Here is a 13381-nt window from a genome sequence, read left to right on the forward strand (position 1 = left end):
TGATCCTGGGGCTGACTGCTGATGGGCTGATCCTGGGGCTGACTGCTGATGGACTGGTCCTGGGGCTGACTGCTGATGGACTGGTCCTGGGGCTGGCTGCTGATGGACTGGTCCTGGGGCTGACTGCTGATGGACTGATCCTGGGGCTGACTGCTGATGGGCTGATCCTGGGGCTGACTGCTGATGGACTGGTCCTGGGGCTGACTGCTGATGGACTGGTCCTGGGGCTGACTGCTGATGGGCTGGTCCTGGGGCTGACTGCTGATGGACTGGTCCTGGGGCTGACTGCTGATGGACTGGTCCTGGGGCTGACTGCTGATGGGCTGGTCCTGGGGCTGACTGCTGATGGGCTGGTCCTGGGGCTGACTGCTGATGGGCTGGTCCTGGGGCTGGCTGAGGGTCAATCTCATCCTCTTCTTCCAACACACTGTCAGACTCCGAATGGACAAAGACATGGTCTTCATATTCTGAAAATTATCCTTCCACACTAGCTTCTCTCTCTGCAAAAGTTATTTCTAAAGCCCTCTGAGCAGAGATTATTTTTGACATACTGATTGATTGTGGTAAGGAGACACATGCACAGCTGTTTATTTGTTGTGTTCTTCCCCCAATTTGCACCTGGCTGGAGTAGAGTGGGAAAATACTCTTTTTTTTATTTTTTTTTACAATGTATCGAAATAATACATTGTAGTAACATTGTGCAGGCTCCCGCAAGACATTGTGTAGTTTCACACACTACAAAGGGTAAAGAGTGTGAGAAAATCTGTAGACTGGTAGACAGGCAGGGAGACAGACAGGTTCTTGGTGCTATGTTGAAACAACATGCCCAGGGAGGAGGAAGACAGAGTTTTCACCTACTCACACACTTTCCCACACTTTTATTACCCTGGGGTCCAGTGGACCCGAACACCACATATGTAATATACGTATGTAGAGGGGTGCACAGTGTGCACTCAATGAAAATGTGTTATTTTACATATTCTTCACAGAAAATGAGCCACGGCCAATGAGTCTCAGGTTGAAAAAATAATTAATTGTAGCATTTTTCTTTTAGTAAACACTGAAAATGGGTTCCACAGAGCCGAACACAGCACAAGGGTTAAACAAAAATAAGGGTGGCTATTCGATTCATAATTTTGTGGAAATGCACTGTAAGACAAAAAAACGGTGTTCGTGATGCCACATTGTAGTTCCTATGTTAGCCATAGGTGTGGAAAAGTGTGTATAGACCTGTATGCTGGCTGTATCTTGTGCCTAAAACCAAAGTTAGTCTTTAGGGAAAAACGATGTGCTGGTGCAGTCAAATGGGTTAAAACCATAAGGTCAATAGGCCATGGGGGTATAGTGCTCTTTGGAAAAGGGTAGTCTATGGACTGACAGAAAAACTAAGGGAATAATGGCCACCACTTAGTAAAGGAAAAAGCAACATTGATCTTTGGGCTTACGTTTCTCATCTAGGCACTCTGAGAACAGGAGGAGGAATGACTTAATACAAAAGCCTTTATTTAGTAGAACTCTTGCAAAACTACAGGACAAATAAACAGCTTGGTACGGGCAGTGTTTTCACTCTGTAAGTGTTGCGATTTTCAAACTTTATTGACACGAACTGTGATTGGACCATGAGCCAATTCACTCACCACTGCTCGACTAATCAAATACAAGGGAACTTATTTGATTAATGTACATTTTTCTATTGAACAGTGCAATTTGCAGTGGATTTCTTTTACATATCTCACTGTATTTACATTCATGCATTAAATGTGACATGACTCAACACCTCTTAAGCTAGGCATATGCTCACCGTCATAGGCTGAAGAGGTCGATAATTAATCTACCACGTGGTTTAATTAACTAGCATAGAAAGGTAATGCTGCATTACTAACACATGGTTATTCTTTAAGTATCATAATCAAATACAGCTGGGTGTTCAACCAGTAAATGTGTAGTGAGGACCAGGATGGGTTTGACAATTAGTTACACATGACTATATACAGTTGAAGTCGGAAGTTTACATACACTTAGGTTGGAGTCATTAAAACTCGTTTTTCAACCACTCCACAAATTTCTTGTTAACAAACTATAGTTTTTGCAAGTCGGTTAGGACATCTACTTTGTGCATGACACAAGTAATTTTTCCAACAATTGTTTACAGACAGATTATTTCACTTATAATTGTCACGACTTCCGCCGAAGTCGGTCCCTCTCCTTGTTCGGGCGGTGTTCGGCGGTCGACGTCACCGACCTTCTAGCCATCATTGATCCATTTTTCATTTTCCATTAGTTTTGTCTTGTCTTCCTACACACCTGGTTCCAATCCCATTCATTACATGTTGTGTATTTAACCCTCTGTTTCCCCTCGTGTCCTTGTCAGAGGTTGTTTGTCGTATGTAGGTGTGTTATTTGTTCTGGTGTGCGACGGGTTTTGCACCCTATTATGTTATTTTTTGTATACTTTGGTTTTCTGAGTTTTTTTGATTGTTTATTAAACAGCTCAGTTTTTACGAAGTTCATTCTCCTGCACCTGACTTCCCTGCCACAAGCACGCACCGCATTACAATAATTTACTGTATCACAATTCTGTGGGTCAGAAGTTTACATTTCCATAAGTTGACTGTGCCTTTAAACAGCTTTGAAAATTCCAGAAAATTATGTCATGGCTTTAGAAGCTTCTGATAGCCTAATTGACATCATTTGAGTCAATTGGATGTATTTCAAGGCCTACCTTCAAACTCAGTGCCTCTTTGCTTGACGTCATGGGAAAATCAAAAGAAATCAGCCAAGACCTCAGAAAACAAATTGTAAACCTCCACAAGTCTGGTTCATCCTTGGGAGCAATTTCCAAACTCCTCAAGGTACCACGTTCATCTTTACAAACAATAGTACACAAGTATAAACACCATGGGACCACGCAGCTGTCATACCACTCAGGAAGGAGACATGTTCTGTCTCCTAGAGATGAACGTACTTTGGTGGAGAAGTGCAAATCAATTGCAGAACAACAGCAAATTACCTTTTTAATTTATTTATTTCACCTTTATTTAACCAGGTAGGCTAGTTGAGAACAAGTTCTCATTTACAACTGCGACCTGGCCAAGATAAAGCAAAGCAGTGCGACACAAACAACAATGCAGAGTTCCACATGGAATAAACAAACATACAGTCAATAATACAATAGAGAAAGTTTATATACAGTGTGTGCAAATGAGGTAGGATAAGGGGGGTGAGGCAGTAAATAGGCCATAGTGGCAAAATTATTACAGTATGGCAAAATAAACACTGGGGTGATAGATGTGCTGAAGATGAGTGTGCAAGTAGAGGTACTGGGGTGCAAAGGAGCACAATAAATAAAATAAATAACAATATGGTGATGAGGTAGTTGGATGGACTATTTACAGATTGGCTATGTACAGGTGCAGTGATCTGTGAGCTGCTCTGACAGCTGGTGCTTACAGTTAATGAGGGAGATATGAGTCTCCAGCTTCAGTGATTTCTGCAGTTCGTTCCAGTCATTGGCAGCAGAGAACTGGAAGGAAAGGCGGCCGAGGAGGAATTGGCATTGGGGGTGACCAGTGATTGACAGAGTCGAAAGCCTTGGCCAGGTCAATGAATACAGCTGCACAGTATTGTCTCTTATCGATGGCGGTTATGATGTCGTTTAGGGCCTTGAGTGTGGCTGAGGTGCACCCATGACCAGCTCGGAAACCAGATTGCATAGCGGAGAAGGTACGGTGGGATTCGAAATGGTCTGTGATCTGTTTGTTAACTTGACTTTCGAAGACCTTGTAAAGGCAGGGTAGGATAGATATAAGTCTGTAGCAGTTTGGGTCTAGTGTCTCCCCCTTTGAAGATGGGGATGACCGCGACAACATTCCAATCTTTGGGGATCTCAGACGATACGAAAGAGAGCTTGAACAAGCTAGTAATAGGGGTTGCAACAATTTCGGCTGAAAATTTTAGGAAGAGAGGGTCCAGATTGTCTAGCCCTGCTGATTTGCAGCTCTTTCAGAACATCCGCTGTCTGGTTTTGGGTGAAGGAGAAATGGGGGAGGCTTGGGCAAGTAGCAGTGCTGGGTATAGGGCTGTTGACCAGGGTAGGGGTAGCCAGGTGGAAAGCATGGCCAGCCGTAGAAAAATGCTTATTGAAATTCTCAATTATCGCAAATTTATCGGTGGTGACAGTGTTTCCTAGCCTCAGTGCAGTAGGCAGCTGGGAGGAGGTGCTCTTATTCTCCATGGACTTTACAGTGTCCTTGTGAAGATGCTGGAGGAAACAGGTACAAAAGTATCTATATCCACAGTAAAACAAGTCCTATATCGACATAACCTGAAAGGTCGCTCAGCAAGAGAGAAGCCACTGCTCCAAAACCACCATAAAAAAGCGTGACTACGGTTTGCAACTGCACATGGGGACAAATATACTTTTTGGAGAAATGTCCTCTGGTCTGATGAAACAAAAATAGAACTGTTTGGCCATAATGACCATCGTTATGTTTGGAGGAAAAAGGGGGAGGCACTATCCCAACCATGAAGCACGGGGGTGGCAGCATCATGTTATGGGGGTGCTTTGCTGCAGTTGGGACTGGTGCACTTCACAAAATAGATGGCATCATTTGGCGGGAAAATTATGTGGATATATTGAAGCAACATCAAGACATCAGTCAGGAAGTTAAAGCTTGGTCGCAAATGGGTCTTCCAAATGGACAATGACCACAAGCATACTTCCAAAGTTGTGGCAAAAGGGCTTAAGGACAACAAAGTCAAGGTATTGGAGTGGCCATCACAAAGCCCTGACCTCAATCCCATAGAAAATTTGTGGGCAGAACTGAAAAAGCGTGTGCAAGCAAGGCCTACAAACCTGACTCAGTTACACCAGCTCTGTCAGGAGAAATGGGCCAAAATTCACCCAACTTATTGTGGGAAGCTTGTGGAAGGCTACCCGAAACGTTTGACCCAAGTTAAACAATTTAAAGGCAATGCTACCAAATACTAATTGAGTGTATGTAAACTTCTGACCCACTGGGAATGTGATGAAAGAAATAGTTTAAATGTATTGCAGAAAACCTGCTGATAAAAAATCACACATTTTCACAAAGGAAGATACAATCTGAAATGGTTCAAAAAAATATCATTTTAATGAACAAATATTTTTGCACTTTTCTTAAACCACTTCTGGAATGATCTGGAATGATTGTTCCACATTAATGAAAGACACATTTATCTTCAAAAAAACAATTGATATTAATTTAACTCCCAGGTAACTTTCACATTTCAACACTTCCAAGCTTGTAATGTGCTGCTCCTGTAAAATATCTATTTTACTTGTAGGTTTCACTTGTTAGTGGCTCCATCCATCGGTTAGGAATGGCAGCATTAAAACTAACTTAAAACTATGGTGAGTGAGTAAAAAACAGAGGATAAGGCTTGTGTGTGTGTGTGTGTGTGTGTGTGTGTGTGTGTGTGTGTGTGTGTGTGTGTGTGTGTGTGTGTGTGTGTGTGTGTGTGTGTGTGTGTGTGTGTGTGTGTGTGTGTGTGTGTGTGTGTGTGGACCTCTGGAAAGCCAATGAGCAGCCAGACAAGAAAGCTAAAGATCCAATTGAGTGCCTAATGGAGGATTCTTCTCCACTCTGACTGGTCTACTTGATCTCGACGCCCTGGATCCTGACGTCGCCCTCGAAGTGCATGTATTTATACTTCTCGTCTCCTTGGCGATTGGGGAAGTGGATCTCAGAGCCGTCGGGAAAAGAAACTAGGAACTGCTCCTTGGTGAAGGTGATATTTATCTGAGACAGAGAAGTAATTACACATTTTTATCCAAAGAGGTGCTTAGGTATTTGGGATGCAGGGATTGCAAGTTATTACCACCAGATGTCCCTAGTAGAACTCCCTTACACACATGGGAAGAGAAGAGGACATTCACATCAGCATGGGTTAAATTGGAAACATACACACACACACACCACACCCACACACAGTGTAATTTCTCACCTTAAACTCCTCTCCCTGGTTGAAGGGGAATCCTCCCTCTCTGTGCTCCTCACACCACTTGCCTCCATGGTAGGAGTTACACACCACGGCCCGGGTGTCTCCGTGGGCGTCGAAGCGAGGGTTCATGTGCAAGGCGAGGTCATCCTCACTGTTGCCCACGTTGATGACAAAACTACAGGAAAGGAAGAGGAGAGCACACAGACAGAAGGGATAAGGAAAATCCTTTAACATACAGTGCAAGAGGGTCTGGATTGATAATTACACAGAAACAGTTTATAGCTATAATCTACTTTTCCATTGTAGTTTGATAATGTACGTTGTGAATATGAACGGATCATTCTCGTGATACAGTGACTAGTTTCTCTATAAGGTCTCTAGGCTGCTGACGGAGAAGTGGAGTGACAATGAATTGTGTCTGAAGGGGGTTAGCTACTCACTGTGTGGCGTCAGAGTTAGGGATCCCTGTGATGGTCAGGGTCTGGCCCACCTTGAAGGACATGTTCTTTACCACAACACCCTGTAGAGGAAGAGAGAAGGGAGAGACCGAGAGAGAAATACATAAATTGAAAAACATTAAAAAGGTGCAATTAGCTGATAGTTAATACGTAATTGGCCATAAGTTATGACCTATAACTTCTGAAACAAAGATGGTTCTATCAAACCATTGTTATAGTAAGTACCCAGATGTCAATTCAATGTATAATCCACATTAAAATGATGTGGAACAACGTTGATTCAACCAGTGTGTGTTCAGTGGGTATAATGTAGATGTGGAGTCTTTACGTGGCTCTGGTGTAGAGAGCTATAGAGTATGGCTACATCTTGCTAAACCCTTTCCTGTACTTTTATCCTAGACCCATCAGTCTAACAAATACAACATCTGTCTCCAATTATTATGGAACGGCCCAAAGCTTTTTATAAATCCCAGTCCTGGACAGCGTTCCTATTTTCCCTGCAGTGATTTGGAATTTGGAAGGAGAGGCTAAATCTGTCCATAAATGATGGGGGAAGGAAGGCTGGGTTACACTCAGTAAGGCTTAAGTGAAGTCACATTTTCCGCAGGGCCCATATTATGGTGGGCAGCCAACATGGGACCAACGGAGGTTGGTCACGGCACAGAATCAAAGTACTGAGTGATCTTTACGTGTGGCAGGGGAAATGGTGTTTAGATGATGTTTGTCTGCACATATACAGTTCTCTTAATGATCTGCATATAGACCTCTTATTGTTGCCCTTCTGTCCACATGACATCTATTGGTCGTGGTGTGTAGTAAATGTTACCCCGGCAACTCCCGCCAACTTTGGTCATTTCTGCTACTTGGCAACACCCTGTTCCTTCTCTGACAGAAGACATAGTTAGCCAGTTGAGCTAAAGACCAGGTCGATAATATACTGTATAACCCTGGGCAACAGCAGATAATCAAACAGGAACCTCAAAGGGAAATGACATCAACATTTGTACTTCGGTTTTGTTTCTGTCAGCAAAACAGTCGGCAGTGGACAAGAAAAACTGCCACACCTTACCCCTGAACATGTGTTTTAGCTTTCTTCCTTGAATGCACTTCTTGTAAGTCACTGGGGGATAGGAGTGTGAACGTAATGCTTACAGTGTAACATTGAACGTACAGTAAGTGCCTAATCATTGCTTACAAGACATACACAGTAGGACACAGTACTTGGCCTTTAACAGTGCAGAGCCAGACACAAACCCATTGACACCCAATCCAGAAATAGAACAACAGGATAATATAACATTAGAGCTCTATTAGTGTTGCACAGACTAGAAGACTGCATTCTGACAAGAGATAGAGAGAGAGAGAAAATGTAGAGAGAGAGAGAGAGAGAGAGAGAATGTAGAGGAGAGAAATAAGAGAGAGGAGCAGAAAGGGAAAGGGAGGGGTAGAGGGTGGAAGAGATCTACAGACAGAAAGAAAAGTAAAAAAAAATAGAAATAGGGAAAGTGGTATAAAGTTCAAAGAGAGAGAGAGAGAGAGAGGGGAGGAAAGAGAGAGGGGGAGAGAGGGGAGGAAAGAGAGAGGGGGCGATAGTGAAGTATTGCATTCTTTCCGTGTTAGTCCTCCCTCCTTAATGTAAACTGTGTGTAAAATCTAGCTGGACTTGGCTACATGCAGCCCAGTGCTACTTCAGACTGCAGTTCCCATCCCAGTGTGAGACATACCTCCCCACACTGTTTGAGAGACACAGGACAGCTGGGCTGCAGCTGCAAGCAACGCAGAAATAGGATGGGTAGAATGGATATACATAGTTCGGAAATCCACATGATAACTCCTGGCTGTTACTTACTATAAAGCTTACCTTACTGACATTTACATTATAGTCATTAAATAGCAGACGCTCTTATCCAGAGAAACTGCACACATTTTCACACTGGTCCCCTGTGGGAATCGAACCAACAACCTTGGAGTTGCAAGCACAATGTTCTACCAACTGAGCTCAGGACATGACAGCCAATCTAGCCCTTGTTAACCTGATGTTTACTGTAGGTATATCCTATAGCTCCGCTTGGGGAAGATCATACTGGCTCACTGTATATAACATCACTCTGCTACTCTATCTATTCTGACTTCTGTTTACGGTAACTTGAATTAATTTAGATCTGAATAGAATTAACCCTGTTGCTCTCCCAACACATCTATGATTACCATGGTAACCACAAAACAGCCACGGTGAAACAAAGCCTTTATTATTATACACAGCCAGAGACCTCAGAGTGTTAACACACACACAGCCAGAGACCTCAGAGAGTGTTAACACACACACACAGCCAGAGACCTCAGAGAGTGTTAACACACACACTCAGCCAGAGACCTCAGAGAGTGTTAACACACACACACACAGCCAGAGACCTCAGAGAGTGTTAACACACACACACAGCCAGAGACCTCAGAGAGTGTTAACACACACACACAGCCAGAGACCTCAGAGAGTGTTAACACACACACACAGCCAGAGACCTCAGAGAGTGTTAACACACACACACACACAGCCAGAGACCTCAGAGAGTGTTAACACACACACACAGCCAGAGACCTCAGAGAGTGTTAACACACACACACAGCCAGAGACCTCAGAGAGTGTTAACACACACACACAACCAGAGACCTCAGAGAGTGTTAACACACACACACACAGCCAGAGACCTCAGAGAGTGTTAACACACACACACAGCCAGAGACCTCAGAGAGTGTTAACACACACACAGCCAGTTAACTGTATTACAAGACCAAGGAGAGTCATTGTTAGTCACATCCAAGACAAAATGCTGCACATTGAGTTCCTGTTAAAAGTGAGGGAGTGGAGTAAGTAATATTATTGTCTAAATGTGGATTGTAATGTCCAGGAACTGTAGGGGTGGCCCAGGTTGAACCCACAGTGATGCTGTTCATGATCATACTCTGATCAGAGGCTGTCTGTCCCACACTGCCTACTGTACCCACATAACTCCCACCCAGCCAACTGTACTGTACCCACACAACTAAATACATATGGGTTCAAATTACACACCCGAAAAATAGTGGTCCGGACCAAAGTCGATCTTATCAACACATTGATAGCCTATACTTCTGCTTATGTGTTCCCTGATTTGTTAAGGGTGTACCAAACACCCCCATAGTTCAACCCATTCAAACCCTACTAGTACACACTGATTAGATCATCAGATCTAAAGATCACATGGAAGGTATTAAGAGTATACGGAACTATTTAGAAGACACATGAATCTTATTATCCCAAAAACAAACATATCACTGCTGTCTGTCTTCTACATGCCTGCCCCACCCTGCCCTATGTCCGTAATATCATTAATTGAGAGAATCAAATGAACTTTTGCAAATGACAGAACTACATATTCTATTGCAATGAGACACCCTTCTCATCTGTAGTCACTGCAGAACAATAAAAAATGACATGTCATAAAACCTAAACAAGACAGTCGAGCCATCTAGCATGCCAAAAGTCTGATTAGTCTCCCTAGACGCATTGACAACAAGGTTGACTATAAAAGGGCATTGTTAGAGAGGACATTGCTCTATTATATTGGGCTACAGCACATAGGCTATTAAAATCAGAGCATTATTTTCCCAACAGCTGTTTAATAGCGCCAACATGAACCGTTATGAACTTGCACTGCATTTAGGCTACTTTTCAGATAACAATCAATTGAACTAACACATCAGACATTGTAAGCCAGTAAAATACAAAAAGTTGTACTTACACTCATCTTGACTGCACAAACCGCAAATATTCACAGGGGAAGAATGCTTAGCTGGCTGCGGACTGCAGTAGAACCAAGCAGGGGAGTTTATATGGTCAAGTGCACTAGCCAAATGGGAGTGACGCTATGATAAACCAATAGGAGTATAGGCGCTCAAAAAGCGGACCAATCACAGATAAGTTTTAAAAAGCGTTATAAACTATTTAGCATGCAAGAGAGGACGAAAATATAACGTCCATAGTTGAGGGTGATTGAGAGTGAGAAGATAATTAATGAACGTTTATTTATGATCTACTTATAATAACATTATATTTGAGTGAGTCAGAGGAAAGGATGTAGATGACCACAAGACCAGAGACACCATTAGAGATCACTTTCTTGTTGCCTGGGAGACAGCAAAATATTTGGTGCCAGACAAACTTTTTTAGCTTTTGACTAGGGGAAATTAAATTGTAGCTTTTAACTGAAATGTGTTTTTAAAATCATTGATCAAGTTTGATGTAGGACGGTATGGAAGAAAAAAGAGTAGTCACAAGCTGACATCAAGGTAGTCTTACAGTAGTGAACTTTGGCAGCAGGCCCCCATCAAACAAGAAACGGACTCGTATGACTGCCTCCGCCTCTCTTTCCCAGGACGACATTTAAGATCAGCAATAAAGCAGAAATGCTTATTTTCGTCAAAAGGTGGCATGATATTTCACCAACACAGAGTACATTTCCTGGACTAGCTTGTTGGAGGTGAAGTGGTCTATTTGTGACTTTGGCCAGTGGTGGTGGGGCATCTGTGAGGTGTGTGTGAGAAGGCTCTGGCGTGTGTGTAGGACGCAGGGAGAGAGAGGTGGGACCATTGGTTTGTTTATGTGAATATAGGTGGACTGAGCACTAGACTGATTAATTAGGCCGTATCTCAGCAATGGGCTCTGTTTACACATAACTCATATAAATAATCAACAAGACTCTCTCTCTTGCATACACACTGACCTCATGCACACACAAATAATCAACCCAGAACACACATGTAATAAAAATCTAATCAAATAAACTCATATTCCCTACTCAACACACAATGATCATATATCATTTTGACAATGTCACCGTGAGTTCACAGTTATCAGAAAATATGGGCTGCATTCACTACGATTTTTACGTTCTGGAATGTTCAATTGAACGGAAACGGTGCTATACTGAAGGACCATTTGAAAAATGGGGAGGGGTTTGGTTGAGGGTTGGGGAACGCTGTCAAGTTTCAAGCCACAATTCGCCACACCCACCAAACGGGAGCAAAAATACCTCAAAGTCTGTTCAAGAACTTACAAGAACGTTTTGGGGAAAGGTGATGTTCAGTACATACCAGCGGTTGGAACCGGTTCAGGGAACAGAACCGATAACCCATTTTTTTTTTTTGAGGAACAGAATCAGAACCGCAAACTAATGTGATCTATACTGTTCCAGAACAGAACCTTTATTTTAAAATCATGGGAACAGGTTAATAATCCGGGCATTTTTTTTGTCACACAAATAATGCAACAAAGCCCCTTTGCAAAGCCCTCATAGTATCATTCAGCAACTTATTCCAGTGTCTGCCTGCCTGACAGAAAATATCTGCCAGTGTATGTGCCAGGGTTTTATAGCCTATTTTTTGTTTTATTTTTTACTTTCTTAAAACAATAATTGTACATCTCATGGTTCGGCTGTCAGAGTTTTGGCCACTAAATACATCAGGGCATTGCATGCATAGGCCTATAGGCTTAGATGTCCACTGTATGATATTACAAATAAATAATAACATAAAATACATATAAAGGAAGAGAAGCTTAGGACTAGCCCCGAGAGATAGAGAGAGAAAGAGAGAAAGAGAAGTATGCCAGCGGCATGCTTCAACACCAACATGCATTTCTTTATGTCAGACAGCTACTGTGTCTAATATACAGATATAGACCTACAGAAGGAGGCTACTTCATTCATTTTCGATCAGAATATTTTGTATAAAGATAAGCATTATATTGTTAGATTACAGGAGTAACTCTGGTAGGCCTTAAACGTCTTCCTCACCTCAAGTTCAACTGTCAGAGACAGTTGGAGCCCAGATGCTCACTGCCTTCATATCATAGGCCTGTAGTAGCCTGTAAAGCTTCATTATAGCCACACCACATCAAACCTTCAGAAATTATTCTAAACTTATTAACCTGTCTGGCTCTGGCGTTCCGCCAGCGGAACTCCTCCCACATTCCACTGAAAAGGCAGAGCGCGAAATTCAAAAGATATTTTTTAGAAATATTTAACTTTCACACATTAACAAGTCCAATACAGCAAATGAAAGATACACATCTTGTGAATCCAGTCAACATGTCCGATTTTTAAAATGTTTTACAGCGAAAACACCACATATATTTATGTTAGCTCACCACCAAATACAAAAAAGGACAGACATTTTTCACAGCACAGGTAGCATGCACAAAGCCAACCTAACTAACCAAGAACCAACCAAACTAACCAACAAACAACTTCATCAGATGACAGTCTTATAACATGTTATTCAATAAATCTATGTTTTGTTCGAAAAATGTGCATATTTCAGGTATAAATCATAGTTTACATTGCAGCTACAATCAGAAATTGCACCGAAAGCAGCCAGAATAATTACCAACGTCAAATACCTAAATACTCATCATAAAACATTTCTGAAAAATCGATGGTGTACAGCAAATTAAAGACAAACATCTTGTGAATCCAGCCAATATTTCCGATTTTTTAAGTGTTTTACAGCGAAAACACAATATAGCATTATATTAGCTTACTACAATAGCCTACCACACTACCGCATTCATTCATCAAGGCACGTTAGCGATAGCAATAGGCACGTTAGCGATAGCGAATAAACCAGCAAGATATATAATTTTTGACTAACCTTGATAAGCTTCATCAGATGACAGTCCTATAACATCAGGTTATACATACACTTATGTTTTGTTCGAAAATGTGCATATTTAGAGCTGAAATCAGTGGTTATACATTGTGCTAACGTAGCACCTTTTTCCCACAACGTCCGGATATTTTTTTGACACTTTTTCTGACACACATATTCTGACCAAATAACTATTCATAAACATAACTAAAAAATACATGTTGTATAGGAAATGATAGATACACTAGTTCTTAATG

General features: G+C 42.1%; 1 protein-coding gene across 1 annotated transcript; it reads right to left on the minus strand.

Annotated features, from left to right (window-relative positions):
- Positions 1-5108: 5108 nt before the first annotated feature.
- LOC120034450 (beta-galactoside-binding lectin-like) lies at positions 5109-10288 on the minus strand. Its single transcript, XM_038981017.1, has 4 exons — positions 10220-10288; positions 6423-6502; positions 5986-6157; positions 5109-5780 (listed from the first exon to the last, which is right to left on the minus strand). The coding sequence occupies exons 1-4, from the start codon at positions 10223-10225 to the stop codon at positions 5634-5636; spliced, it is 405 nt and encodes a 134-aa protein (XP_038836945.1). The 5' UTR covers positions 10226-10288; the 3' UTR covers positions 5109-5633.
- Between the last annotated feature and the right edge of the window lie 3093 nt (positions 10289-13381).

Source organism: Salvelinus namaycush, chromosome 41 (assembly GCF_016432855.1).
Source record: "Salvelinus namaycush isolate Seneca chromosome 41, SaNama_1.0, whole genome shotgun sequence".
NCBI classification, from domain to species: Eukaryota; Metazoa; Chordata; class Actinopteri; order Salmoniformes; family Salmonidae; genus Salvelinus; species Salvelinus namaycush.

What these genes read in the sequence shown, in the direction of transcription:
- LOC120034450 (XM_038981017.1), bottom strand. An exon ending in CCTAACTCTGACGCCACACA is followed by an intron (nt 6,158 to 6,422) that starts GTGAGTAGCTAA and finishes CCTTTCCTGTAG; the next exon opens with TTTTGTCATCAACGTGGGCA. An exon ending in ACCAGGGAGAGGAGTTTAAG is followed by an intron (nt 5,781 to 5,985) that starts GTGAGAAATTAC and finishes TCTCTGTCTCAG; the next exon opens with ATAAATATCACCTTCACCAA.